General features: G+C 45.0%; 1 protein-coding gene across 1 annotated transcript; it reads right to left on the minus strand.

Moving 5' to 3' along the window:
* Window positions 1-12,690: 12,690 nt before the first annotated feature.
* Window positions 12,691-15,959, minus strand: prr35 (proline rich 35). The gene is made up of 2 exons (XM_014158885.3): window positions 14,346-15,959; window positions 12,691-14,220 (listed from the first exon to the last, which is right to left on the minus strand). The coding sequence occupies exons 1-2, from the start codon at window positions 15,737-15,739 to the stop codon at window positions 13,371-13,373; spliced, it is 2,244 nt and encodes a 747-aa protein (XP_014014360.2). The 5' UTR covers window positions 15,740-15,959; the 3' UTR covers window positions 12,691-13,370.
* Between the last annotated feature and the right edge of the window lie 11,116 nt (window positions 15,960-27,075).

The raw sequence follows: 27,075 nt of genomic DNA on the forward strand, positions 1-27,075 counted from the left end.
ATGAGCACCGAAAATGGTTATTGGAATAGCACATGAATAGAACAGAAAAGCACAAACATAAAGAAATTCCAGCACATTGTCTTTTTTATATCTGTTGTCACTTATTAAGCATCCTAAGTATTTGATCTTTTTTGTGGTCCACTTAAAACCTGTTAGGGACAGACGTTCCGCTAGCGGAACGCCTCACCAATATCCAATAGTATAGCGCGGCGCGAAATACAAACACCTAAAAAATGCTATAACTTCAGTTTCTCAAACATTACTATTTTACACCATTTTAAAGATAAGACTCTCGTTAATCTAACCACACTGTCCGATTTCAAAAAGGCTTCAAGCGAAAGCAAAACATTAGATTATGTCAGGAGAGTACCCTGCCAAAAATAATCACACAGCCATTTTCAAAGCAAGCATATATGTCACAAAAACCAAAACCACAGCTAAATGCAGCACTAACCTTTGATCTTCATCAGATGACACTCCTAGGACATTATGTTATACAATACATGCATGTTTTGTTCAATGAAGTTCATATTTATATCAAAAAACAGCTTTTTACATTAGCATGTGATGCTCAGAACTAGCATACCCACCGCAAACTTCCGGTGAATTTACTAAATTACTCACGATTAACGTTCACAAAATACATAACAATTATTTTAAGAATTATAGATACAGAACTCCTTTATGCAATCGCGGTGTCCGATTTTAAAATAGCTTTTCGGTGAAAGCACATTTTGCAATATTCTGAGTACATAGCCCTGCCATCACGGCTAGCTATTTTGACACCCACCAAGTTTGGCACTCACCAAACTCAGATTTACTATAAGAAAAATTGGATTACCTTTGCTGTTCTTCGTCAGAATGCACTCCCAGGCCTTCTACTTCAACAACAAATGTTGTTTTGGTTCGAAATAATCCATAGTTATATTCAAATAGCTCCGTTTTGTTCATGCGTTCAGGTCACTATCCGAAGGGTGATGCGCCGGCGCGTTTCGGGACAAAAAATTCAAAATATTCCATTACCGTACTTCGAAGCATGTCAAACGCTGTTTAAAATACATTTTTATGCGATTTTTCTCGTAAAATAGCGATAATATTCCAACCGGGAGACGTTGTATTCGTTCAAATAGTGAAAGAAAAAAATGGAGTCGTCTCGTGCACGCACGCACCAGTGTCATTGTCCTCAGAAGGACCACTCACAAAAACCCCTGCTGTTTTTCACCCAGAGACTGGAGAGCTATCATTCCACTTTCTGGCGCCTTCCTAGAGCCAATGGAAGCGCTGCGAAAATGTCACGTTACAGCAGAGATGCTGTATTTTTGATAGAGATGCCCTAGTAGGAGAACAAATTGTCAGACAGGCCACTTCCTGTATGGAATCTTCTCAGGTTTTGGCCTGCCATATGAGTTCTGTTGTACTCACAGACACCATTCAAACAGTTTTAGAAACTTTAGAGTGTTTTCTATCCAAATCTACTAATTATATGCATATTCTAGTTTCTGGGCAGGAGTAGTAACCAGATTAAATCGGGTACGTTTTTTTATCCGGCCGTGAAAATACTGCCCCCTATCCCTAACAGGTTTTAAAGGATTGCTGTATATCATGAGTTATTATTTTTCCTATTGCCATTATTTTTTTCAGAGATTTCAGAGTATTCTTTTTTTTTTTTAGCAAGGGGGGCATTGAGTTTTCAGTATTGGTCATGTATATCAGGAGATCATCTGCAAATAAGTTTAGTTTATCATGCTTCCGGAAGGCTACTAGAGAAAGGCGAGGGAGTTGGCTGTGCTTTTCATCCCATTGGATCCGTCTGTTGCCGCGATCAATAGGCTGAGAGAGGCCTTGGACGTGTGGCTGATTTGAGTGCTAAAGCGTGCTGGGTAGGCACTACGCTGAGGAGTTGGAGAGCAACAAGGCGAGTCTGCGGTCGATGAAGGTGACAGAATGTGGCAGCAAGCAGCTCCCTGTGCGTTTGCGCTGCCTAATCTCCGCCGACGAGAGGGCCGTGGAAGAGTCTCCACCAGTTGCGAGCCAACTCTCAGCTGGTCATCAAACCTGCGGACAAGGGCTCGTCGGTGGTGATCATGGACAGGGAGCATTGCCTGTTACCAGAGGTGAATTGGCAGCTCATGTTGCATTATGTACAGGATTGTGTAACAACTGTTAATCAAATGTCTCCGTTTATTGATTTACATTATTAAACTGTTTATATTCCCTGAGCTTTTGTCAAACCTGACTCATTAAACATCAGCAATTAGAAAGCTTATTTCAGTTTATTTTGTCCTGTAATATTTTCTCTCTTTCTGTCATTCCCTGGTCAAATGGCTGAAATGGTTAAGCAGATTTCCTGACAGACCATGAGTGGCCAAATGTAAGTGCTCATAATGGGAGTCTAGAGCTGCGACCACCTTCTTCAGTGTTGCTCTCCCAAATTGGGGTACACGCGCAATGCCGTCGGGGGTACGCCAAATAAAAATGTGATTCACATAAAAAATACATATTTAAAAAAAAATATGTATTCTTCACATTTTCAAACCGTCCATTTATATTTTCCAACGGGGCTATACATTTGGGTTTTTTTCTCGCCTGAGTAAAAATAAAATTAAACCATCTATCAGGTGATCAGGTGATCTGTTTCACCTGTCTTTGTGATTGTCTACACCCCCCTCCAGGTGTCGCCCATCTTCCCCATTATCCACCCGGGCTCCCGGCGGACCCTGGCCTTCGTGCGACAATGCTTTTGGTAGCCTACCATGGTTCCGGACGTCACCGCCTTTGTCGCCGCCTGCATGGTATGTGCACGGAACAAGATTCCTCGACAAGCTCCGGCTGGCCTCCAACCTCTGCCCATCCCTCATCACCCCTGGTCTCACATCTCCCTAGACTTTGTCACGGGTCTCCCCTCGTCTGATGGCAATACCGCCATCCTGACCGTGGTGGATCGCGTTTCCACGGCCGCCCAGGTAGGATGCCAAGTGGTGCCCTTGGGGGGGGGGTACTGTCACACCCTGATCTGTTTCACCTGTCTTTGAGATTGTCTCCACCCCCCTCCAGGTGTTGCCCATCTTCCCCATTATCCCCTTTGTATTCATACCTGTGTTCTCTGTTTGTCTGTTGCCAGTTCGTCTTGTTTGTTCAAGTCAACCAGTGTTTCGTGTCTCAGCTCCTGCTTTTTCCAGTCTCTCTTTTCTCGCCCTCCTGGTTTTGGCCTGTCCTTTCTCCGAGCCCGCCTGCCTGACCACTCTGCCTGCCCCTGCGCCTGCCTGCCGACCTACACTTTTCTTACCTTCATACCTGATACTAGTGTTCAGCGAAATAACAACACAATGTCAAATACAGGTAGCCTAGTCAAATAACTAACATCCAATCACATTAACCATTACTGCTACTACCAGCAGTATTACACCTGCACCTGTCGATGACACAAGTTGTTCTGCTCCACGAGCACATCCGATGCTAGCATCAGTAATTCTACATTTGTTGTTAGTCCAGCTAGCATGGACACTGACAGTTGTGAATCTGATGCAGCTGAAGAGCTACTGCCCCCTTTCCCAGGACAGCACCGAACAACAGACAAGGACGTTGGACCATCGAAAAGATGCAAATATGATGAGAACTATATTGATTTGGGATTCACTTATATTAGGAGTAGTGCCTTTCCTCACCCACAGTGTTTTATATGTGCAAAAGTATTATCTCACAACTCGATGAAACCTTCACTCTTACGCAGACTTTTAGAAACAAAACATGCCAATTTGAAAAATAAGCCAACGGAGTTTTTGGAGCGAGAATTAAGATGACTTTCGAGTAGTATAAAAGCAACAGATACCATTAATAAGAAGGAGCTGGAAGCATCTTATATGGTGAGCTACCGAGTGGCTAGGACAGGCAAGCCCCATACTATTGTGGAGGACTTAATTCTTCCTGCTGCCACGGATATGGCTGGGACAATGCTGGGGGAAAAGGACAAAAAAAACTATGCAGACAATGCCATCATCAAACAACATTGTGTCACAACCCATCAGTGACATGGCAGGAGATGTTTTGAAACAATTACTGCTTCGCATACAAGCCAGTGACTTCTATGTGTTACAGCTGGATGAGTCAACAGATGTGGCGGGCCTGGCACAGCTCCTGGTATATATATGTCCGTTGTGTTTATGGGGGGTCAATTAATAAGGAAGACATCCTCTTCTGCAAACCACTGGATACCAGGACAACAGGAGAAGATATTTTTAAAGTACTGGACAGCTTTGTGACATCAAATGGACTTTGGTGGTCAAGATGTGTTGGTATCTGTACTGATGGCGCAAAGCCATGACAAGGAGACATAGTGGAGTGGTAACGGGCGTGCAAGCAGTTGCTCCCGATGCCACTTGGGTACACTGCAGCATCCACCGAGAGGCTCCTGCTGCCAAGGGAATACTTGACAGCTTGAAAAATGTCTTGGACGCTAAAGTGAAAATGGTTAACTTTGTTAAAGCAAGGCCCCTGAACTCTCATGTATTTTCTGCACTATGCAATGATATGGGCAGCGACCATGTAACGCTTTTACAACATACAGAAGTGCACTGGTTAACAAGAGGCAAAGTACTGACACGTTTTTTTTAATTGAGAGACGAGCTTAAAGTTTCCTTTACTGACCATCATTTTCAGTTGTCTGACCGCTTGCATGATGACAAGTTTCTCACACGACTGGCCTATCTGGGTGCTTTTTTTTTTTTTCTCGCCTGAATGAATTGAATCTAGTATTACAGGGACTCTCCGCAACTATATTCAATGTGCGGGACAAAATTGAGGCTATGATTAAGAAGTTGGAGCTCTTCTCTGTCTGTATTAACAAGGACAACACACAGGTCTTTAATTGTATGATTTTTTTGTGCACAAATGAACTCAAGCTTACGGACAATGTCAAATGTGATATAACGAAGCACCTGAGTGAGTTGGGTGCGCAATTATGCTGGTACTTTCCCGAAACGAATGACACAAACAACTGGATTCGTTATCCCCTTCATGCCCTGCCTCCAGTCCACTTACCGATATCTGAACAAGAGAGCCTCATTGAAATTGCAACAAGCGGTTCTGTGAAAATTGAATTTAATCAGAAGCCACTGCCAGATTTCTGGAGAGAGTATCAGAGTACCCTGTCTTGGCAAATCCCGCTGTTAAGACACTGATGCCCTTTGCAACCACGTACCTATGTGAGAGTGGATTCTCTGCCCTCACTAGCATGAAAACTAAATACAGGCACAGAGTGTGTGTGGTAAAGGATTTAAGACTGAGACTCTCTCTAATACAACCCAACATTGCAGTTATGTGCATCCAATCAAGCACACCCTTCTCATTAACCTGTGGTGAGTTATTCACTATTTTCAATGAACAAATAAGGTTTTATATGTACAGTGAGGGAAAAAAGTATTTGATCCCCTGCTGATTTTGTATGTTTGCCCACTGACAAAGAAATGATCAGTCTATAATTTTAATGGAAGGTTTATTTGAACAGTGAGAGACAGAATAACAACAAAAAAATCCAGAAAAACGCATGTCAAAAATGTTAGAAATTGATTTGCATTTTAATGAGGGAAATAAGTATTTGACCCCCTCTCAATCAGAGAGATTTCTGGCTCCCAGGTGTCTTTTATACAGGTAATGAGTTGAGATTAGGAGCACACTCTTAAAGGGAGTGCTCCTAATCTCAGCTTGTTACCTGTATAAAAGACACCTGTCCACAGAAGCAATCAATCAATCAGATTCCAAACTCTCCACCATGGCCAAGACCAAAGAGCTCTCCAAGGATGTCAGGGACAAGATTGTAGACCTACACAAGGCTGGAATGGGCTACAAGACCATCGCCAAGCAGCTTGGTGAGAAGGTGACAACAGTTGGTGCGATTATTCGCAAATGGAAGAAACACAAAATAACTGTCAATCTCCCTCGGCCTGGGGCTCAATGCAAGATCTCACCTTGTGGAGTTGCAATGATCATGAGAACGGTGAGGAATCAGCCCAGAACTACACAGGAGGATCTTGTCAATGATCTCAAGGCAGCTGGGACCATAGTCACCAAGAAAACAATTGGTAACACACTACGCCGTGAAGGACTGAAATCCTGCAGCGTCCGCAAGGTCCCCCTGCTCAAGAAAGCACATATACAAGCCCGTCTGAAGTTTGCCAATGAACATCTGAATGATTCAGAGGACAACTGGGTGAAAGTGTTGTGGTCAGATGAGACCAAAATGGACCTCTTTGGCATCAACTCAACTCGCCGTGTTTGGAGGAGGAGGAATGCTGCCTATGACCCCAAGAACACCATCCCCACCGTCAAACATGGAGGTGGAAACATTATGCTTTGGGGGTGTTTTTCTGCTAAGGGGACAGGACAACTTCACCGCATCAAAGGGACGATGGACGGGGCCATGTACCGTCAAATCTTGGGTGAGAACCTCCTGTGCCAGGCCCGTCACATCTGTTGACTCATCCAGCTGTAACACATAGAAGTCACTGGCTTGTATGCGAAGCAGTAATTGTTTCAAAACATCTCCTGCCATGTCACTGATGGGCATTGAAAATGGGTCGTGGATGGGTATTCCAGCATGACAATGACCCAAAACACACGGCCAAGGCAACAAAGGAGTGGCTCAAGAAGAAGCACATTAAGGTCCTGGAGTGGCCTAGCCAGTCTCCAGACCTTAATCCCATAGAAAATCTGTGGAGGGAGCTGAAGGTTTGAGTTGCCAAACGTCAGCCTCGAAACCTTAATGACTTGGAGAAGATCTGCACAGAGGAGTGGGACAAAATCCCTCCTGAGATGTGTGCAAACCTGGTGGCGAACTACAAGAAACGTCTGACCTCTGTGATTGCCAACAAGGGTTTTGCCACCAAGTACTAAGTCATGTTTTGCAGAGGGGTCAAATACTTATTTCCCTTATTAAAATGCAAATCATTTTATAACATTTTTGACATGCGTTTTTCTGGATTTTTTTTGTTGCTATTCTGTCTCTCACTGTTCAAATAAACCTACCATTAAAATTATAGGCTGATCATTGCTTTGTCAGAGGGCAAACGCACAAAATCAGCAGGGGATCAAATACTTTTCCCCCTCACTGTAAGATGGTTAAATGATGATTGTTATTATATTATTTATTATTTGTGCCCTGGTCCTATAAGAGCTCTTTGTCACTTCCCACGAGCTGTGTTGTGACAAAAACTCAAACTCATTCCTATGTTTAATAAATGTATCGTGTTTGTGGCAGGCTTACAATGATGGTAAAAAACAACATTTGAGAGTGCGCTAGCCCTTGTGTTTGAAGGGGTACAGGACTATAAAAAGTTTGGGAGCCACTGCTCTGGAGGATACAAAAATAGCTTTATGTAAACATATTGGTTGACATTTTGGTGAATGAGAAATATGTGAAAGAGATTGCACAATGTCAGTGGATTATCAAAGCTCACATGCCATGGCAGGCCAGTAATGTCTGTGTTATTGTATATTACTTGAGTAATCAGTTGTAGTGATACACTAGAGTAAAATCATTATCAGTGGCGATTTTAGAATGTAAAAAACGTTTATGCATACCAGCAAAGCCACAACACAGCACAGCACAACACTAAACAATACATTAATTGCACTATAACAGTGACAAACGGTGCCCACAAACTGTTAGGGCCTACATTAAGACTTCCCAACAGCAGAGGTTTCTTTTCAGCACCATGGAGTGAATCCTTACCCGTGCTACATCTGGCTATCAGCTGAGCCTTGTCTGGCAGCGAAACAGTTCATTCAGCCTCATTTACTGCCTTTAAAAAAACATAGCTGATATGGCTGACTTGCTTAAACAAATGTGGTTTCTACTGACAATTGAGATGTACAAACTATGGCACAAGGGGACAAGTGGAAAAGAGGCAATCAGTAATTTTGATAAAGGCATTAATGAGCGAGCTAGGACGGACGTAGTCCATATACAGTGCATTCGGAAAATATTCAGACCCTTTGACATTTTCCATATTTTGTTACATTACAGCCTTATTCTAAAATTGATTCAATTATTTGTTTTACTCATCAATCTACACACAATACCCCATAATGACAAAGCGAAAACCATTTTTTCAAATGAAAACCAGTTTTTAGAAATGTTAGCGCATTTATTAAAAATAAAAAACAGAAATACATTATTTATATAAATATTCAGACCCTTTCCCGTGAGACTCAAAATTGAGCTCATGCGCATCCTGTTTCCATTGATCATCCTTGAGATGTTTCTACAACTTGATTTGAGTCCATCTGTGATAAATTAAATTGATTGGACATGATTTGGAGAGGCACGCACCTGTATATGTAAGGTCCCACGGTTGACAGTGCATGTCAGAGAAAAAACCAAGCCATGAGGTCGAAGGAATTGTCTGTAGACCTCCGAGACAGGATTGGGGAAGGGTAGGGTACTAACAAAGATTATTTAGAATTGAAGGTCCCCAAGAACACAGTGGCCTCCAACATTCTTAAATGGAAGATGTTTGTAACCACCAAGACTCTTCCTAGAGCTGGCCACCTGGCCAAACTGAGCAATCGGGGGAGAAGGGCCTTTCTCAGGGAGGTGACCAAGAACCAAGAGTGTGCAAACCTTTCATCAAGGTAAAGTGTGGCTACTTTGAAGAATCTCAAATATATACACTTTTTTGGTTACTACATGATTCCGTGTGTGTTATTTCATAGTTTTGATGTCATTACTATTATTCTATAATGTAGAAAATAATAAATAAAATCCTTCTTCAGCATTGGTGGGTCCCCTGCGGGACGGTTGAGCTAACGTAGGCTAATGCGATTAGCATTAGGTTGTAAGTAACAAGAACCTTTCCCAGGACATAGACATATCTGATATTGGCAGAAAGCTTAAATTCTTGTTAATCTAACTACACTGTCCACTTTACAGTAGCTATTACAGTGAAAGAATACCATGCTATTGTTTGAGGAGAGTGCGCAGTTTTGAACCTGAAAAGTTATTCATAAACAAATTAGGCACATTTGGGCAGCCTTGATACAAAAATTTTAACATAACTGTAATGGTTCATTGGATCAGTCTAAAACTCTGCACATACACTGCTGCCATCTAGTGGCCAAAATATAAATTGCACCTGGGCTGGAATAATACATTATGGCCTTTCTCTTGCATTTCAAAGATGATGGTACAAAAAAAATAAAACAAACGTTTTAATTCTTTGTGTTATCTTTTACCAGATCTAATGTGTCTTTATCTAATTCTCCTACATTCTTTTCACATTTCCACAAACTTCAAAATGTTTCCTTTCAAATGGTACCAAGAAAATGCATATCCTTGCTTCAGGGTCTGAGCTACAGGCAGTTAGATTTGTGTATATCAATTTGAAAAAAAGGGGCCGATCCTTAAGAGGATGAGTAGGTGAATTTAATGAGTAGGTGTGTCCAAACGTTTGACAGGTACTGTATATTGTTTACACATATTTAAAGACTACCAGTAAACACTGTGTGACCTTTATTTAACCATCTGCAGTAAAAGGTTGGGGAGCGGTGGTGAACAGCAATCTTTGTCATTCCACAGATTTTCAATGGGATTCAAGTCCGGGCTTTGGCTGGGCCACTCAAGGACCTTCAAATTCTTGTTCTGAAGAAATTCCAGCATTGCTTTGGCTGTATGCTTGGGGTCATTGTCCCGTTGGAACATAAATTGTCGCCCCACTCTAAGGCTCTCATCAAGTATTTGCTGCCACCGCCATGCTTAACGTTAGGGATGGTGTTAGACATGTGATGAGCTGTGCCTGGTTTTCTCCAGACATTGCACTTTTCATTCAGGCCAAAGAGTTATCATCTGACCACAGAATATGTTTTCCTTATGCTCTCAGTCTTTCACATGGCTTTTTGCAAACTCCAGGCATGCTGTCATGTGCCTTTTTATCAGGAGTGTCTTTCGGCTGGCCACTCTCAAAAAGCCCAGATTGGTGAAGTGTTGTATAGACTGTTCTCCCATCTCAGACAAGGAACTCAGTAGTTCTGTCAGAGTGGTCATTTGGTTCTTGGTCACTTCCCTGACCAAGGTCCTTCTTGCCCGGTTGCTCAGTTTGGTTGGACGGCCAATGATGGAGACCACTGTGCTCTTGAAAATGTTCAACACTCTAGAAATTGTTTAATACCCTTCCCCAGATATATGCCTCATCACAATTCAATCTCTGAGATCCACAGACAGTTCCTTGGATTTCATGGGATACTTTCTGCTCTGACATACACTGTCAACTGTGGGACCTTATATAGGCAGGTGTGTTTCTTTCTATATCATGTCCAAACAATTGAATTGACCAATCAAGTTGTAATGACATCTCAAGGACGATCAAAGGATATTGGATGCACCTGAGTTACATTTGAAGTGTCATAGCAAAGGGGCGTGAATACTATCAGGGGCGTGGTGCTATCAGAAGTGTGACCATGGTCATCTCTCACAGGGAATTATCCATTACTATCCTCTATGTATTTCTGTATTTCATTTTCCAGACATTTGCAAAAATGTCTAAAAACATGTTTTCACTTCATCATTATGGGCATGAAGGATCCCTGTTGAGGAGGCTCACAGTAAGGGGCAAATTAGTAAATTATTAGTCCACAAGAGGGTGCTCTTAAACAACACAAATCAGTGTCAACAGAGTGTGCTGTAATTCATATGCCTGTCCACAGAGATGAAAAAGTAACCTTTTGTTATTAAAGATATCAGTTGTGCAGTTCGTGCTGAAGTACCAAGTAGATGGTGTTTTATTCTATGGTAGCAATATGTTAAAATGCTCTTTTCAACGATGAGAATGGATTTAGGGTTTGAAGTTCAATAAAGGTAAAATAGACAAAATATTTTGGTCTATTACTTGCTCTGCTTGTGTCATATAGTATTCCTCTCAGGACATCTTGGTTCACAAGTGAGTCTACAGGCCTGTGTGTGATTGTTTCCTGTGACAGTGGGTCTACAGAGACTTATCCTATTTACTATAGGCAGGGGCAGAATTTGTGTGGCACCTTGACCTCTTCATCGTGACTAAAGAGCTACCATTTTGGGTCTTCAGGGTCTTGACAGATAACCTTTTCTGACCAGGCGTGAGGGGTAGAGAAGAGGGGGCAGGGGAGTGCAGGGCGGCCCAGCGCTGAGCAACCATCCTAGGAGTTGACAGGTAGCCCTCTCCCAACCTATCTGGAGCCCCACCCTGGGGCCCTGACCTTTGAAGGGGGGCCCAAGCGCACCCAGGCACAGGTGACCTTGATGCTGCTGACGGTTTAGCTCAGGGAGCTACTTCACCTTTATCATGGGTTGGTCATCCTGCCATGTCAGGGAAGATACATGAGTGCTACAGAGGCCATGCCTCTCTGCATCAGGAAAGACCATGGTTGCGTCCCAATAATCTCTCCTTTCTCCAGAAATATGCACATGTCCACTTCCTTTCATGGATTTGAAAGGAAATTACTTATATGGATAATTTTGTAGAATATCAACTGCTCTTGCTAAATAAATATAAGTGTATATTTTTAAGTTATTACACTTATCACAGTGTAAAGGCACTATACAATCACTCAGGGGTGCAACATTTCACTGGGGACATTCTGAAATTGCATTTTTGTTCCCCCCAGTTTTATCATTGGAATGTGATACAAAATGAGGCAACGGTGTGCTTTAGGACCATGCGTACGCCTCTGAGCGGTTGGGTAGGCTGTTTAGAGTGTTTATCCGACTGGATAAAAAAAATATATACACTTCCGTTCAAAAGTTTGGGGTCACTTAGAAATGTCCTTGTTTTTGAAAGAAAAGCTCATTTTTTGTCCATTAAAATAACATTAAATTGATCAGAAATACAGTGTAGACATTGTTAATGTTGTAAATGACTATTGTAGCTGGAAACATCAGATTTTTTATGGAATATCTACATAGGCGTACAGAGGCCCGTTATCAGCAACCATCACTCCTGTGTTCCAATAGCACGTTGTGTTAGCTAATCCAAGTTTATCATTTTAAAAGGCTAATTGATCATTAGAAAACCCTTTTGCAATTATGTTAGCACAGCTGAAAACTTATTCTGATTAAAGAAGCAATAAAACTGGCCTTCTTTAGACTAGTTGAGTATCTGGAACATCAGCATTTGTAGGTTTGATTACAGGCTCAAAATGGCCAGAAACAAAGAACTTTCTTCTGAAACTTGTCAGTCTATTCTTGTTCTGAGAAATGAAGGCTATTCCGTTCGAGAAATTGCCAAGAAGCTGAAGATCTCGTACAACGCTGTGTACTACTCCCTTCACAGAACAGCGCAAACTGGCTCTAACCAGAATAGAAATAGTGCACAACTGAGCAAGAGGACAAGTACATTAGATTTACACTAGTTTGAGAAACAGACGCCTCACAAGTCCTCAACTGGCAGCTTCATTAAAACACCAGTCTCAACAGTGAAGAGGTGACTCCGGGATGCTGGCCTAGGCAGAGTTCCTCTGTCCAGTGTCTGTTCTTTTGCCATCTTAATCTATTATTTTTATTGGCCAGTCTGAGATATGGATTTTTCTTTGCAACTCTGCATCCCGGAGTCACCTCTTCATAATTATGCCCCCCCCCCCCAAAAAAAAAACCAAGTTGCGCCCCTGCAATCACTCATTCACTCTAAAGGCACAGCACAAAGAGTAAAAGAGCAAAAACTCTACAACTTCTATGACAAAATGTCTTTGTTTATTCAAATAGATGAAAGTGCATTTGATATAGGCATGTACAGTGGACATGTACAGTGCAATGGTTTAAGCAGACACATAAGACAATCAAACAAGACATAATATAAAACATAACATTTACTTCTTAATTCATTTTGATTACATCAATCAAATAAATTACAATATGTACAAATCAGTTCAAAGGATTGTCTCAACTTGGGACAGAATTGTAAAGAGAATTCATACCTTAGATCGTAAAACAAGGTTTTTATTTTCATGTGTTCTGCAGTCACTATTTTAAGTGCAAATACATTTTTTGTCGCTTAACAAGTCTTTCATTTCAAGCATCGCTACTGCCCATTGGAATAGTTTTTCCAAATAATCCTGTATCAACAATCACCATTTTAATAGGGAGAACTGATTTGAGGGTACTAGCCTTATGTTTATTGTCACTTCTTCGCAGCCACTTCTTCATTCGTCCCTTTTATTGAAGGTACTATGCTTGCCGTCTTGATGGGGAGATGGGGGTGGTGTTGTAAAGTACATTAGTGGTGTAAGCGCTTGCCTGGACAGTAAGAGTCTGGGAGTGTATGAACAAAATAAAATTGTGCTTCTGTGTAGTCTTAAGGAGGGCTTTCAGGAGTGTGGCAAGCTGGGAAATTGAGTTTCACAGGAGAGGTTTAGGAGTCTATTGTGGTCAAGGGGCTTGGCGGACATTGTGGTTCCCGTAGTTGCTGGATGGATGGGTGCCTCTTGGAGTTTTTGGTGGAGAAGGTGGGGAAGTCATTGAAGACCGCGATGGGCCGTCCATCGGGGCAAAGCAGCACGCTGGAGTCAGCCTCACACTTGGTGGTCCTGCCTGGCCAGAGACCCTCTGCCTGGCTGGGCCTCAACCCAAACCCTCCTGAGGATAGGACCTCCGTCTTCACCCCCACCTGACTCATCTTGATCAGCACGTCCAACGACTGCTTACGACTCTCCAACGAAGCCTTCATCGCTTCCTTCCTCCTCTCGTTCTCCTTTTCCTCCTCGTCCCTCTCCTTGGTCTCCTTGTCTTCCTCCTCGGTCTCCATGGTAATATCGTCTTTAAGTGAGGCTCCCTCGAGGCCCTGGTCGCCAGTGGCAACCACATTGGTCACTCCAGGGTGTTCCTTCTTGACCGAGAGGTCCAGGGGTCCTTCGCTCTGGCGAGCTGTCCTCTCCAGTGCATGGTGAATGTGGGAGAGCTCGCTGCGGATCTTGTTCAGGTGTTCCCATAGGTGTACCTGAGCAGGGAGGTCTTCTTTCTCCAAGTGGGCGATCTTGCGTTCAGCCTCCTGGTACTCCTGTAGAGCCTTGGAGAGATCGCTGAGGAGGGCAGCAGCTGATGTTGGTTCTGAAGATGCCTCCCCCGTCCCTTGGCCAGTGGTAGAGTCCCGGCTGCTGGGTCTTCTACAACGCGGTAGAGCGGGCGAATCACTGACTGGGCTTGCGGGGGGCTCTGTATACCACTGCTCTGCTGGCTGGGCTTCAGACTGAGCATTCGTAAAACTATGGAGAGACCAAAGAAGAATTTTAGAAATCTGAGATTTCAGAGAGGAAAATATAGAAAAAGCTACGAAAATACAAAAAATAGCAAAAATTATATTTCAACAGTAGGATATGTAGGATCTTACCTGCTGTGGAGGAGCGGCTTTTCTGTTGGTTTGGATTTGTGAATGTTCTTGAGGAGGTCCAGGGTGAACCCAAGGGCTGGCCTCTTCTCCACATGGGACTTGTGGGTCCCCAAGGTGGCCCCTGTCCTCTTGAGGCCCCAGCTTGGCCTCCCCTCCTTGGCTGCAGCCTCAAACTTGTCCCCTGCCCTGTGGGAAGGGTCTGGTGACTCTCTCTGGGGGGACACCCAGGCAGCAGGGGAGGTGGTAGGGGTACCTGGCCTCAGAGCAGGCACCTTCCACAAGTTGATTTTGGGCTGGTAACTGGGGTTGGGCTCGAGGCCATTCGCGGAGGTCTTAAGCCCCTTGCTGATGTCACTCTGAGCGGAGGCTGCTCCGAAGGCATGCTCGCAGAGGAAGGGGTAGTAGAAGTGGGGTGGCAGGAGGCTCCGGTCGGCAGGGTGGTGTGCACCGGACGCTGGTTGCATGAGCTGAGCGGCCGACGCCAGGAAGGGGAGCTGGGCTAGCTGCGCATGAGTTGGGGTGTTAACATTGGTGGCAGGGGTGGGGATTGCGTTCATTGAGTTCACATAGGAGAAGAGGCTGGGGCTCAGGGGGTAGCCCACCCCGAGGACGGACAAGTTGAGTCCCGTGGGATCCTGGTAGTCCACCAGGCCAGGTGGAAGAGGGTAGCAAGGGATGGAGCTGCCCACTCTAGGCTGGGCGCCCTCGGATTTGGCCTTGGTTTGGCTGGTGGCCAGCAGACGCCACTGCTCCGACAGCAGCCCGGGGGCCGTCAGGCACATCTTGGACAGCTTGTAGTGCTTCAGCTGGGCCTCCACCTCCACAGAGCGTGCCCGCAGAAGTTGGTCCTCCAGAGAGAACATATCGGCCATCAGCAGCTCAGGTTCAGGCCCCTTACTTGCTCTCTTGGTCATCCCTTCTGAAGAATCCCTGTTATTGGAGCTCTCTCTGGTCATCCCGTTAACTTCAGCCCCTTCTCCCTGTCCCCTCTCCTCCTCTCTTGCCGGACTCTGTCCATTGTCTCCGTCCTCCTCCACCGCACCCCGCTGCTGGGGCCTCTCCTCGGTCCCTGTGGCGGGCTCGGGCTCCTCCTTCCCTGTCGTGGTCCGGAGGCAGTGTGCCTGCTGAAGGGGCCGGAGCTGGTCTGGGTGCAGCAGGTTCCCCTTCTTATAGGGCCAGTCGGACTCAATGAGCAGGGACAGGGAGTTCTTGCACAGGCTGTACTTCATGTGGTTGTAGAGATGGGACTTCTCCATGCAGGTGAAGGGGCACTGGAAGCACTTATAGTTGTATGGTTTGCCCCATGGCCGTGGGATGTAGTGGGGCTTCTTGGGCTTGCGCTCCTTGTGCTTGCACACGGAGGTCACCTTGCACGCGTGACCCTCCTTGGACATGGTGCTGAATGATTCTGTGCTCACAATGCAGGTTATTCTGAGGAGAAGGTATGTGAAAGTCTTGGAGAGATGGGGGTGTAGGGACACAGTCTCTCGTTCCTTCTCAGGCTAATTGTAGTGCATTTCTTTATTTGTTGAGAAAGATTCTTCAAGCTCGGATCCAGGTGGGCAGGAGCTGTGTAACACAAGATACATATTTTTGGGAATTATAACCTAAAAAGTAAAATTAATAAATTTTTTCCACGTGAAATTAATACATTTTTTCCACAAGAAGTCAATCAACATTTTTAATAAAGTCCCAGAAAGAAACAGCAGAATGGGGCATTGGGTTAAGTGGGCATTCCTCCGCACCAATGTGTCGGAGGAAACACCGTGCACGTGGTGACCGTGTCAGTGTGCACTGTGCCCGGCCCACCACAGGAGTCACTAGTGCACAATGGGACAAGGACATACCTGCCAGCCAAACCCTCCCGTAACTCGGACGATGCTGGGCCAATTGTGCACCGCACCATGGGTCTCCCGGTCGTCGGCCGGCTGCGACAGAGCCTGGACTTGAACCCAGAATCTCTAGTGGCACAGCGATGCAGTGCCTTAGACCACTGCGCCACTCAGGAGGCCTGAGTATATTCATCTTCATGCATTTCTCTGAGTCTGTCTGTCTATCTATGTGCTAAGAGTATGTGAATGTGCATAGGGGGCCATGTATCAGCATGCGCATATGTGTATCTATGGGAGTGTTCCATGCGTTGTCTACCTGAGCTGCTGAGCTGAGTTGCCACTAACCTAACTGCAGGGTGGCCCACGCCGCTCTGTTCTCACTGTACCTGCCGCTACTCATTATTTCCAGTGCAGCACCAGGCACTAGCAAGGCCCAGGGCTGGGGGGCAAACAGGCACCTGTGCAGGGGGCTTTACTCACAGCCATGGCCTGGCTACATGGGCTCTGGGCCCCTGGAGGCCGGCCAGGGGTGCAGCGGGCCAGGGTGAGGATTGCAGACGGCGGTCGTTGGGGGGGGGGGGCATGGGCCCTGGTTCTTAATGAGAGCCTGGCGTCACGCCCATAGGGCATCGTTAGTGCCAGGGCTGGGATTTGGGTCAGGGCGCATTGCACCAAGTTCAACTGCTCTCCTCTCGCCCGCTTCTGTCTTTCCCTTCTACTTCTGTGCTTTTGGAGTTGGGGTGGTGTTCTCAATGTTTAATATACCCTTTCATCCCTTTCACAGACAGATAAGAGGGGAGCTTTATCTTGCATATCTATTACAACTGGAATTTGCTGGAAAATTACATGGAAACAAATGTAACGTTTTGGGACTTGAAAACATTCAATACAATTGGTACTATATGATGCTGGTGCTACTTTTTTCAATGAATCCCAAAGACACAGAGAGGTGGTTATTAGGTAATGAAAAGTTTTTGCTATATTTGTTAAATAAATATCAGGTAAGTAATGGACCATAAAATAAAGTGTTCCCTGTGTGTGTTTTGGTGGATATTTTAAGTGAATGAGTGAACTATTTACTAATGTAATGTCTGTAATGTAATCAGACATTATCAGGATTTTTTTAATGTTTTTTAGATATATAAACCAGTGGACTAAATTCGGCACATTACAATATTTTTAAAGATGAATTAAGTTTCCTTTAGTGAAATAATACACTCCAGTGGGGCGGCAGGTAGCCTAGTGGTTAGAGCGTTGGGCCAGTAACCGTAAAGGTTGCTGGATTGAATCCCCGAGCTGACAAGGTAAAAATCTGTCGTTCTGCCCCTGAACAAGGCAGTTAACCCACTGTTCCCCGGTAGGCTGTCATTGTAAATAAGATTTTATTCTTAACTGACTTGTTTGGTTAAATTTATAATAAAATAAAAATTACTGACTTTCCTATCAACTCCTTTTGCTCTCTTATTACCAGAATTTTTGTTGGATATTTAAGTAATGACAAAACATCTGACCTATAATATAATTATGGTAGCTCACAATCCCCAAAGGTAAAGAAAACAATTGAACCATGCAGATTAAATGTCAAATTAGTTTTCATGTCAAAAATCTAAATCAAGTTTTACACACTTGACCTACCCTATTATCTGATGCGGCTGATTCAAATACCATCATTGTATGCACCATTCAGTCTCACAATTTGTTTTATACATAAATACAAGAGAATATCAATATTCTGTCTAATTATCTCAACAGAGCACCCCTTTCTTCCATATTTCAATATAACAATCACTTTAGTTTAATGAACCTTTTCAATAACGCCCTTAAACTAATTTCAAACACTCCCCTACAATTTATTGTAATTTTTTTTGAGGGGGGACAGGGAGCTAATGTCAACGGGATGGGGAGAAAGAAACTTTGCAATCGTTCTCCACTGTAAGCCAAGCCGCTGGGTTAGCCCTGTGGGTAGAGAGAGTGAGAGAGAGCATCGCTCTTCAGATTAAAAGACCCTTCTGTGAGGCTTTTATTTTGTATTTTTCCTGAGGCCGTTCACGGATGAAAGCCTGTGTGATGTTTAGGGGTCCGGGCTGAGGTAAAATCAACTTTACACACCCGCTTTTTTTCTTTTAATTACTTTAATCATTCTTCTTGCTTCTCCCCTGAGATCCCTGGTGGTGAAGACTTGTTTAAGAATACTATAAACTTTTACTAAACCATCGCTTCGCACATCACACCTTGTGAGGACAGATCGACAGAAACTGACCTTGACTTCACTGCAGTGTTTGTAATAGGAGAGGGAGTTTGCATCGGCCCATGTGATTGGCTCACTTGTCTACTACAAAGCCCCGAGGCTCTGACCTGGCCTCTGAGCTCATAATGGAGCCTAACAGCTGCTATTAGGAACTAATCAATAAAAATAATTTTTCCTTTTGATTTTTTCACTGCTGAACACTATTAGTGGCCACCATGGCCTCTACCCCCTCTGACTCTGTGGGCCTCTACCCCCCACCTTTCCCTTATCCAGGCCCTCCGGTCTTGTTTTAAGCTTTTAGGGGCTTGTGATCAGACAAGCCTAATCGCTTCAGCTTCAACATCTATTGTTTCAATTAAGAAGGCTCGCCTCACTAAAAGCATTGACAAGTTGCATGCAATAACAACCAAAACCGATAACATTGGATGGGATGGGGGAAGGGGGGCAAATGTGTCAAATGGCACCAATATGAGGTGTTGATGTATTGGCTACTCACAGAGGAACGAATGGCATTTTATAGTGTGGAATCATCCTTTCTATTTACTCTCTATATATTATAGTTATATACCGTATAATACAGAGAGTATAACAATTTTGTATTTTATTTCAAATCGAGCCTAAATGTGACTTTACCTAAGATGGTGGCTTGCAGTGAAAACTGAGCGATGATCCAATGTCTTCTGTCAACTTGAACTAAGGAGAAGGTCCTGAAGGAGCGGATGACAGAAGATATAAGAATGTTTGACATCGATTTTTGTAAGAATATTATGCGTTATATTTATTGAATTAATATAAAGTGATAGGCCTATTTAATAAATAAGTCAAGTTAAACATCAATGCATTCCTCTCGGTTTTTGGAGATGCAGAAGGATTTCCCATTGATGATATTGAGAAACATTCAATATCCAAATACAGCTGTTGTCATGCATATCAAAGCAAATAACACATTATTTATTTCTACACCTCTAAAAAAATATCTGTATTTCAGTCCTAAATTAGACTTTGATAGATAGTAGGCCTAAACCCAAGTTATCACAGTGTTAGAAATGGTCAGTTTTGCATCCTAACAATTAGTTAGCTTATTCCCTTGTGAAATTGTTAATGCATAATGGGCCTAAAATAAAATGTTAATCTTTGTACGGAAATAACCTAAATCTATATAAAGTAACACTTAGGCCTAAAGTAATTAACTTCTGTGTATTAAAAAGTTCATGAAATAATTCTGTGAGACATTTTCATAACAATCTTAAAAATGAATAGGCTGTTATTTTGAATGATATAGTAATAGAATATTATAAATATCTGTCATGTCATTTTCACACATAACATGAATGTCAAATAACAGAACACATTGCACTGTCTTCCCCATGGACAACGGTGTCTGTGGACCAATTATGACAATTACAAACATTGACACGACTCAACTACAAAGCCCAATATTCATAGTCTACTAAATAAAAAACAACTCATACGAATGAAACAACATATTGTTTCTGAAATGAAGGAGTAAATCTGGTATTCCTACCTGATGTGTGTCCGTGGTGTGCTTGTGTCTGTCAATTCTCTGTGTCTATCGGTAGGCTACTAAGCAGACAGCGCATATCCCGCTCAAATGGGAGCGTGAGAGTGAGTGTGTGGGAGATATATATTGACTAGGAGCATTGCCTTGGGGCACTACAATACAGTTTCCTCCCTCCTACCCGGTAATGTCACATGTGGTGTCTACCTTGCAGCAAGGATACAGTAAACGGATTTGACAGTATTGGCAAAGGTTGGTACAACGTTTAATTTGAGGTAGAATGTAGGTAGGCTAGTCAGTCTGTGCAAATCTAAATCTTTTTAATTTAATTTAATTTTTTTTTACAATTTCTTGTTGGTTTCCAAATGAGGCCTGGTAATGCTCGATCTCAAAACTTGTTTGACCGAACTATTTCAGGAGTCTTTTCATTCACACATCATAGCCTATAGGCTTCGATGTTAAAAGTGACCTCCAAGTCAGGAATTATTCGACTATTTGTTAGCACTCTCATATAATAAGAATATTCTTTATTTAAAACAAGCAGGTGTCAATGGCAATGCTTTATGGTTAAACATAGGCCCTATAGTCATGGATATACACGTTTTTTTGTGTGGATGTGCACCTGCTTGCGTGTGTTCCAACGAGCTAATAATCATGGACATATTTGAAGGACAAACCAACATGAATCATATTGGATGGACGTTGTCAAGTGTAGACATATTTCATTCATAATAAATGCATATTATACATGAGAGACAGCGTTCTGGTTAAGATTTCTAATAGCCTGCAGAAGCTGTAGTTTGGTTTGTTCTTGTTAGTTCAGTCATGCATAACTTTTACCGGGTGGTTTAGCCACACTGCTGCATATTTCAATATCATCGCTTTTGAAAACTATTAGCCTTTATTAATATATAAAGGGCCGACCACCAAAACATCTTGTAGCCAAAGCATAATCTTATATTTTAAATGTAGGTTAATATGTTCCCCAACATTTAATATCAGAAATATGATAGGCTAACATCTAAATGTCATTGTTGTTGTTTTTTCTATTGTAGTTCAAAGGAAGATTTCATCATCAGGGTACGATGCTGAAATTGGTGGAAAGTGACAGTCTGTCAATGGCAATAGATTAAAAGTAAATGTCAAATCCCAACAATATCAATGAGAAAGGTGAAATGAATGGGGAGCTAAACAACGAGATAAGACGGGGAAACAAAGCTGTCACTCTTCGTGTAGGGATATTCTCCACATCTGTCAGTTTATGTGTCAAATCGTTCCGCATGAGAGAGATTGGAAAATAGAGAATCTTTGCTACTGCGCTGAGGCGTGCAGTAGGCGACAAACAGACAATAGGCTTCTAATCAGAATCCACATTTCTTATTTTTCCTCCTTTTTATGATTTTTGAAATGTATTTGGTCTTGTTGATTTTGCTATGCTCTCAGTTTTGTGGTTATAGGCTATTCTTTTTAGAGGTTTTTCCATTTCAGATCATTTCAGACAAATTCCATATTAATAAACAATTAGTTAAAATATCATTAATAATAACAAATATAAGATATTGGCCATAATCTATAGTTAAAATAAGTCTGTTTGTTTTTGTATTTGTCCATGTGTGTGTGTATGCATGCACACGCATGTACATATGACACTGCCTGTGTGTGTATCTACTGAGTTTGACTGTGTGTGTGTATGATTGTGTACTAACTGTGTGTATGAGTAAACAGGGGTATGTCAGGTGGAAGTGCATCTGAGAGTGGTCGGGGGCTCATTCTCCTCCGCTTGGCCTCACAAACACGCTGCCTGGCCGGCCGGGCTGCCTGATACACGACTCAGTGCAGCCTCCCAGGGAAGTGATTAGTGCAGTGGCACAGGGGCACTGGATAGGTTACTGACGTGAGCTGTGAGATCACATCCACAGGCAATGACTGATGCGTGCCTTATCTGACAGCTCAGACCTGTCCGTCTCTCTCTCTCTCTTTCTCTCTCTCTCTCCCAACCCTTCTTTTTCTCCATTTCTTTTTCTCCTTTTCTCTCTCTCTGCTTTGCCTCCCATCCCAACTCCCTGTTTCCAGCCCTCTCTCTCTCTCTCTCTCTCTCTCTCACCCATCCCTCTCTCCCTCTCTCTCTTTATTTCTCCCTCTCTCTCTCTCTCTTAGCCTGTGGCTGGCTCATAGTCAACTCCAGGTTCTCTTCATTTCTCTCCTACAGTATCTGGCTGTGTGGAGGCGTGTGCGGGCCCCTTTGAGAAAATGTCAGTGTCCGTGTGTCTGGGGGAGTCGGGGGCCCTTCACGAACTATCAGGCCCGCTGTCACACTGCGCTGGGCAAATGGAGACTGACAGGCCACTCCATAGGGCCTAACCATCTGTACCAAATGTGACAGCAGAGGGAAGAGGATGTCTGGCAAATCAGGAGGAACGAGAGGAGAGGGTGAGATAGAGAATGAGAGAGGGAGTGAGAGAAAGGGAGAGAAGGAGAGAGAGATCCTTTGCTTCCACTTGGGAGGTGATGTCAGTTTACCGAAAGAGAGAGAGAAAGAGAGACTTTCTTCCTCCAACAGTGGGGACACTTGGGAGGGGATGTCAGGTCCCCATGTTGAACTAAGGCCAAGTCTATACATTGTCTGGCACTGTAGAGAACTCAATGTATACAGCATCTCCCATCCCCTTAAACCTCTTTATGGCTGAACTCACAGCTTGTCTACACTAAAGGGAGCGAGACAGGGGGTATGACATTGATAGTGTTTCCACTATCTTATGTGTGCGGTTGCATCTTGAATTCTTGGGTCTAGTCCCATGGTTCTATTGCCTAATATCTTCATCTTTCACTCCGATATTTTATAACTGGATCGGTTCCGTGTTTAGTGTACAGCTGAAATACACTTTTTCAGTGTGTCTTCCCAAACAGCCATCGTAGTGTTTGGCTTAAGCTTTTGGTTCACGTCTGGAGTTGAGATTGCTTCAGAGCTGTAAAGATATGTACCAATGAGAAGTAGACATGAGTTGAGAGAGTTGTGCTGGTGTAGTGAGTGTCCTTATGGAGAGGCATCTGGGGAGGCTGACAAGAGCACTCTATTAAGACTTAGAGAAAGGAACCTGGGGGCAGCTACAACACCGCTGCTGGGGAGATCCAGCTGTGCAGCCCCTGCCAAACACACGCACGCGCACACACACACGTGTATGCAAGCACGCACATGCGCACATTCATGATATAGAAGCAGACGCATACACAAGCGCGCACATACACACACACACACACACACACACTCTCCATATACACACTTACAAGATGGATTGTGGATGGAAAGATGGGTGGAGGATGGGTAATAGTTGCTGCACTAACGGATGACCTTCCTCTTGCCCAGGTGAGTGTTCAGTCCTCAAGCCTTTTTCCCTTTTCCAGTGCCTGGGTTTAGGGCCTGGGGTGGAATAGCTAACAGCTCCTTTCTTAGCCCTGCGCTGCCAGGCACATTAAGTAAACTCATATCGCTCTCAGCCACAATCAATTATTGAACAGCCCGTCCCTCTTCCTTCCCGTTGTTTTCAAAGGAGATCAACTCCTAACATCCATCCCCTGCTCTACCAACACACAGCCACCAAATGCCTTTGGTGTCTTCCTTTGTTACTTCAGTATATCATTTAATGTTAATATTCGTATTAACAGAAAATCAGTAGCTAACAAAAGCTTGGAATAGTTTCATCGAGCTAATTATGTGGTAATACATAATGGTTGTATGTACCATAACATACCACAATCCAGTGTCTAAAAGGAGGTTGTGTAAGTAGCTTGAGTTGTTGCTGTCACGACTTCCGCCGAAGTCGGTTCCTCTCCTTGTTCGGGCGGCGTTCGGCAGTCGACGTCACCGGTCTTCTAGCCATCACCGATCCACCTTTCATTTTGCATTTGTTTTGTCTTGTTTTCCCACACACCTGGTTTACATTTCCCTCATTACTTGTCATGTATTTAACCCTCTGTTCCCCCCATGTCTGTGTGTGAAATTGTTTATTGTCGAAGTTGGCACACTTCCGGCTGGTTAGCGCTGGGTTTTGTTTTATTACCCGTGCTTTGGAGCAGCCGTGCTTTGGGGCAGCCGGTACTTTGTACTTGGGTTTTGTCATTTGTGCTGCCTTACTTGTTCTTTGGTCATTTGTTGTGTGACGTGGTTGTGTTCTGTTCAGATGATTGCCTAAGTAAAATGCTTTGTCCACTCATCTCTGCTCTCCTGCGCCTGACTTCCATGCACCAGCTACACTCACCCCTTGACAGAATTTCACACCCACAATATGGACTCAGCAGGTGCCCCTGGTATAGGGGTCGAGGAGCGCTGGGAATTTTATAGACAGATCATTCACCCATAGTTTAGGGATCCCCATCGTTCCAGTGGCTATGCCCTTCCCAGTTCACGCCTTAGACAGTCGACCATTAGGGTCAGGGTTGATCAGGGAGGCCACCGCTCCTCTGGGCATGGTGACGCAGGGGGGGTCACACGGAGAGAATCAGTCTCTTCCACATTGACTCTCCTGCGTTTCCCATGGTGCTAGGCCTACCCTGGTTAGCTTGTCATGACCCTACTGTTTCATGACAACAGAGGGCTCTCAAGGGGTGGTCATGAGAGTTGTAGGGGAGGTGTTTAGGGGTTTCCGTTGGTGCTACTATGGTGTAAAGTCCAGGTCTCCACCGTGCGCATCCCCCCCGAATATGCTGATTTGGCTCCCGCCTTCTCCAAAAAGAAGGCGACTCAATTACCACCCCATCGACGGGGGGATTGTGCAATAATCTCCTGGTAGATGCCGCACTACCCAGGAGTCACGTGTATCTCCTGTCACAGGCGGAGACGGTGGCTATGGAAACATATGTCTCCTAATCCCTGTGTCAGGGGTACATTCGGTCCTCCACTTCACCTGCCTCCTCGAGTTTCTTTTTTGTGAAGAAGAAGGAGGGAGGTCTGCGCCTGTGTATTGGCTATCGAGGTCTAAACCAGATCACTGTGAGGTACAGTTACCCGCTACCTCTTATCGCCACTGTGATTGAGTCAATGCACGGGGCGCACTTCTTCACCAAACTAGATCTCAGGAGCGTTTACAACCTGGTGCGTATCCGGGAGGGAGACGAGTGGAAGACGGCGTTCAGTACGACCTCAGGGCATTATGAGTACCTCGTCATGCCATACGGGTTGATGAATGCTCCATCAGTCTTCCAAGCCTTTGTAGACGAGATTTTCTGGGACCTGCACGGGCAGGGTGTAGTGGTGTATATTGATGACATTCTGATATACTCCGCTACACGCGCCGAGCATGTGTCCCTGGTACGCAGGGTGCTGGGTCGACTGTTGGAGCATGACCTGTACATCAAGGCTGAGAAATGCCTGTTCTTCCAACAGTCCGTCTCCTTCCTAGGGTACCGCATTTCCACCTCAGGGGTGGAGATAGAGAGTGACCGCATTTCAGCCGTGCATAATTGGCTGACTCCCACCACGGTAAAGGAGGTGCAGCGGTTTCTAGGGTTTGCCAATGACTACCGGAGGTTTATTCGGGGTTTTGGTCAGGTAGCGGCTCCCATTACCTCACTGCTGAAGGGGGGACCGGTACGTTTGCAGTGGTCGGCTGAGGCGGACAGGGCTTTTGGTCACCTGAGGGCTCTGTTAACCTCGGCTCCTGTGCTGGCCCATCCAGATCCCTCTTTGGCATTCATAGTGGAGGTGGACGCGTCCGAGGCTGGGATAGGAGCCGTATTCTTTCAGCGCTCGGGTACGCCACCGAAGCTCCACCCCTGTGCCTTCTTCTCGAGTAACCTCAGACCGGCGGAGCGAAACTATGACGTGGGGGACCGGGAGCTGTTGGCTGTCATCAAGGCCTTGAAGGTGTGGAGGCATTGGCTTGAGGGGGCTAAACACCCTTTTCTCATCTGGACTGACCACCACAATCTGGAGTACATCTGGACAGCGAGGAGACTGAACCCTCGCCAGGCAAGGTGGGCCATGTTTTTCACCCGTTTTGTTTTCACCCTTTCTTACAGACCAGGTTCCCAGAACGTGAAGGCAGACGCACTGTCCCGGATGTATGACACAGAGGAGCGGCCCATGGATCCCACTCCCATACGCCCGGCCTCCTGCCTGGTGGCGCCGGTAGTGTGGGAGCTGGACGCGGACATTGAGCAGGCGCTACATGCAGAGCCCACTCCCCTCCAGTGTCCCGCTGGGTATCTGTACGTTCCGTCTGCTGTCCGTAACCGGCTGATCTATTGGGCCCACACGTCACCCTCCTCTGGTCATCCAGGCATCGGTCGGACGGTGCGCTGTCTGAATGGGAAGTACTGGTGGCCCACGTTGGCTAAGGACGTGAGGGTTTATGTTTCCTCCTGCTCGGTGTGCGCCCAGTGTAAGGCTCCTAGGCACCTGCCCAGAGGGAAGCTACACCCCTTACCCGTTCCACAACAGCCTTGGTCGCACCTGTCGGTGGATTTCCTTACCGATCTTCCTCCTTCACAGGGTAACACCACGATCCTGGTCATTGTGGACCGGTTTTCTAAGTCCTGTCGTCTCCTCCCTCTGCCCGGTCTCCCTACGGCCCTGTTTACACACGTCTTCCGGCACCACGGGGTGCCTGAGGATATAGTGTCTGATCGGGGTCCCCAGTTCACGTCGAGGGCACTCATGGAACGTCTGGGGGTCTCGATCAGCCTTACCTTGGGTTTCCACCCCGAGTGTAACGGTCAGGTGGAGAGAGTTAACCAGGATGTGGGTAGGTTTCTGAGGTCTTATTGCCAGGGCTGGCTGGGGGAGTGGGCGGCATTCGTGCCCTGGGCAGAGATGGCCCAGAACTCTCTCCGCCACTCCTCTGCTAACCTCTCCCCCTTCCAGTGCGTACTGGGGTACCAGCCTTGGCATCAGAGTCAGATCGAGGCTCCTGCAGTGGATGACAGGTTAAAGTGCGCGGAGGAGACATGGGACGCTGCTCATGTTCACCTTCAGCGGGCCATGCTGCGCCAGAAAGCCAGCTCAGACCGTCACTGCAGTGAGGCCCCGGTGTTCGCAACGGGGGACCGGACCTGGCTCTCAAGCCGAAACCTGCCCTGCCGGAAGCTGTGGCCGGTTTGTGGGGCCATTTAAAGTCCTGAGGAGACTAACGAGTG

The sequence above is a fragment of the Salmo salar genome, chromosome 19 (genome assembly GCF_965601325.2).
Source record: "Salmo salar chromosome 19, fSalSal1, whole genome shotgun sequence".
In the NCBI taxonomy this organism is placed as follows: Eukaryota; Metazoa; Chordata; class Actinopteri; order Salmoniformes; family Salmonidae; genus Salmo; species Salmo salar.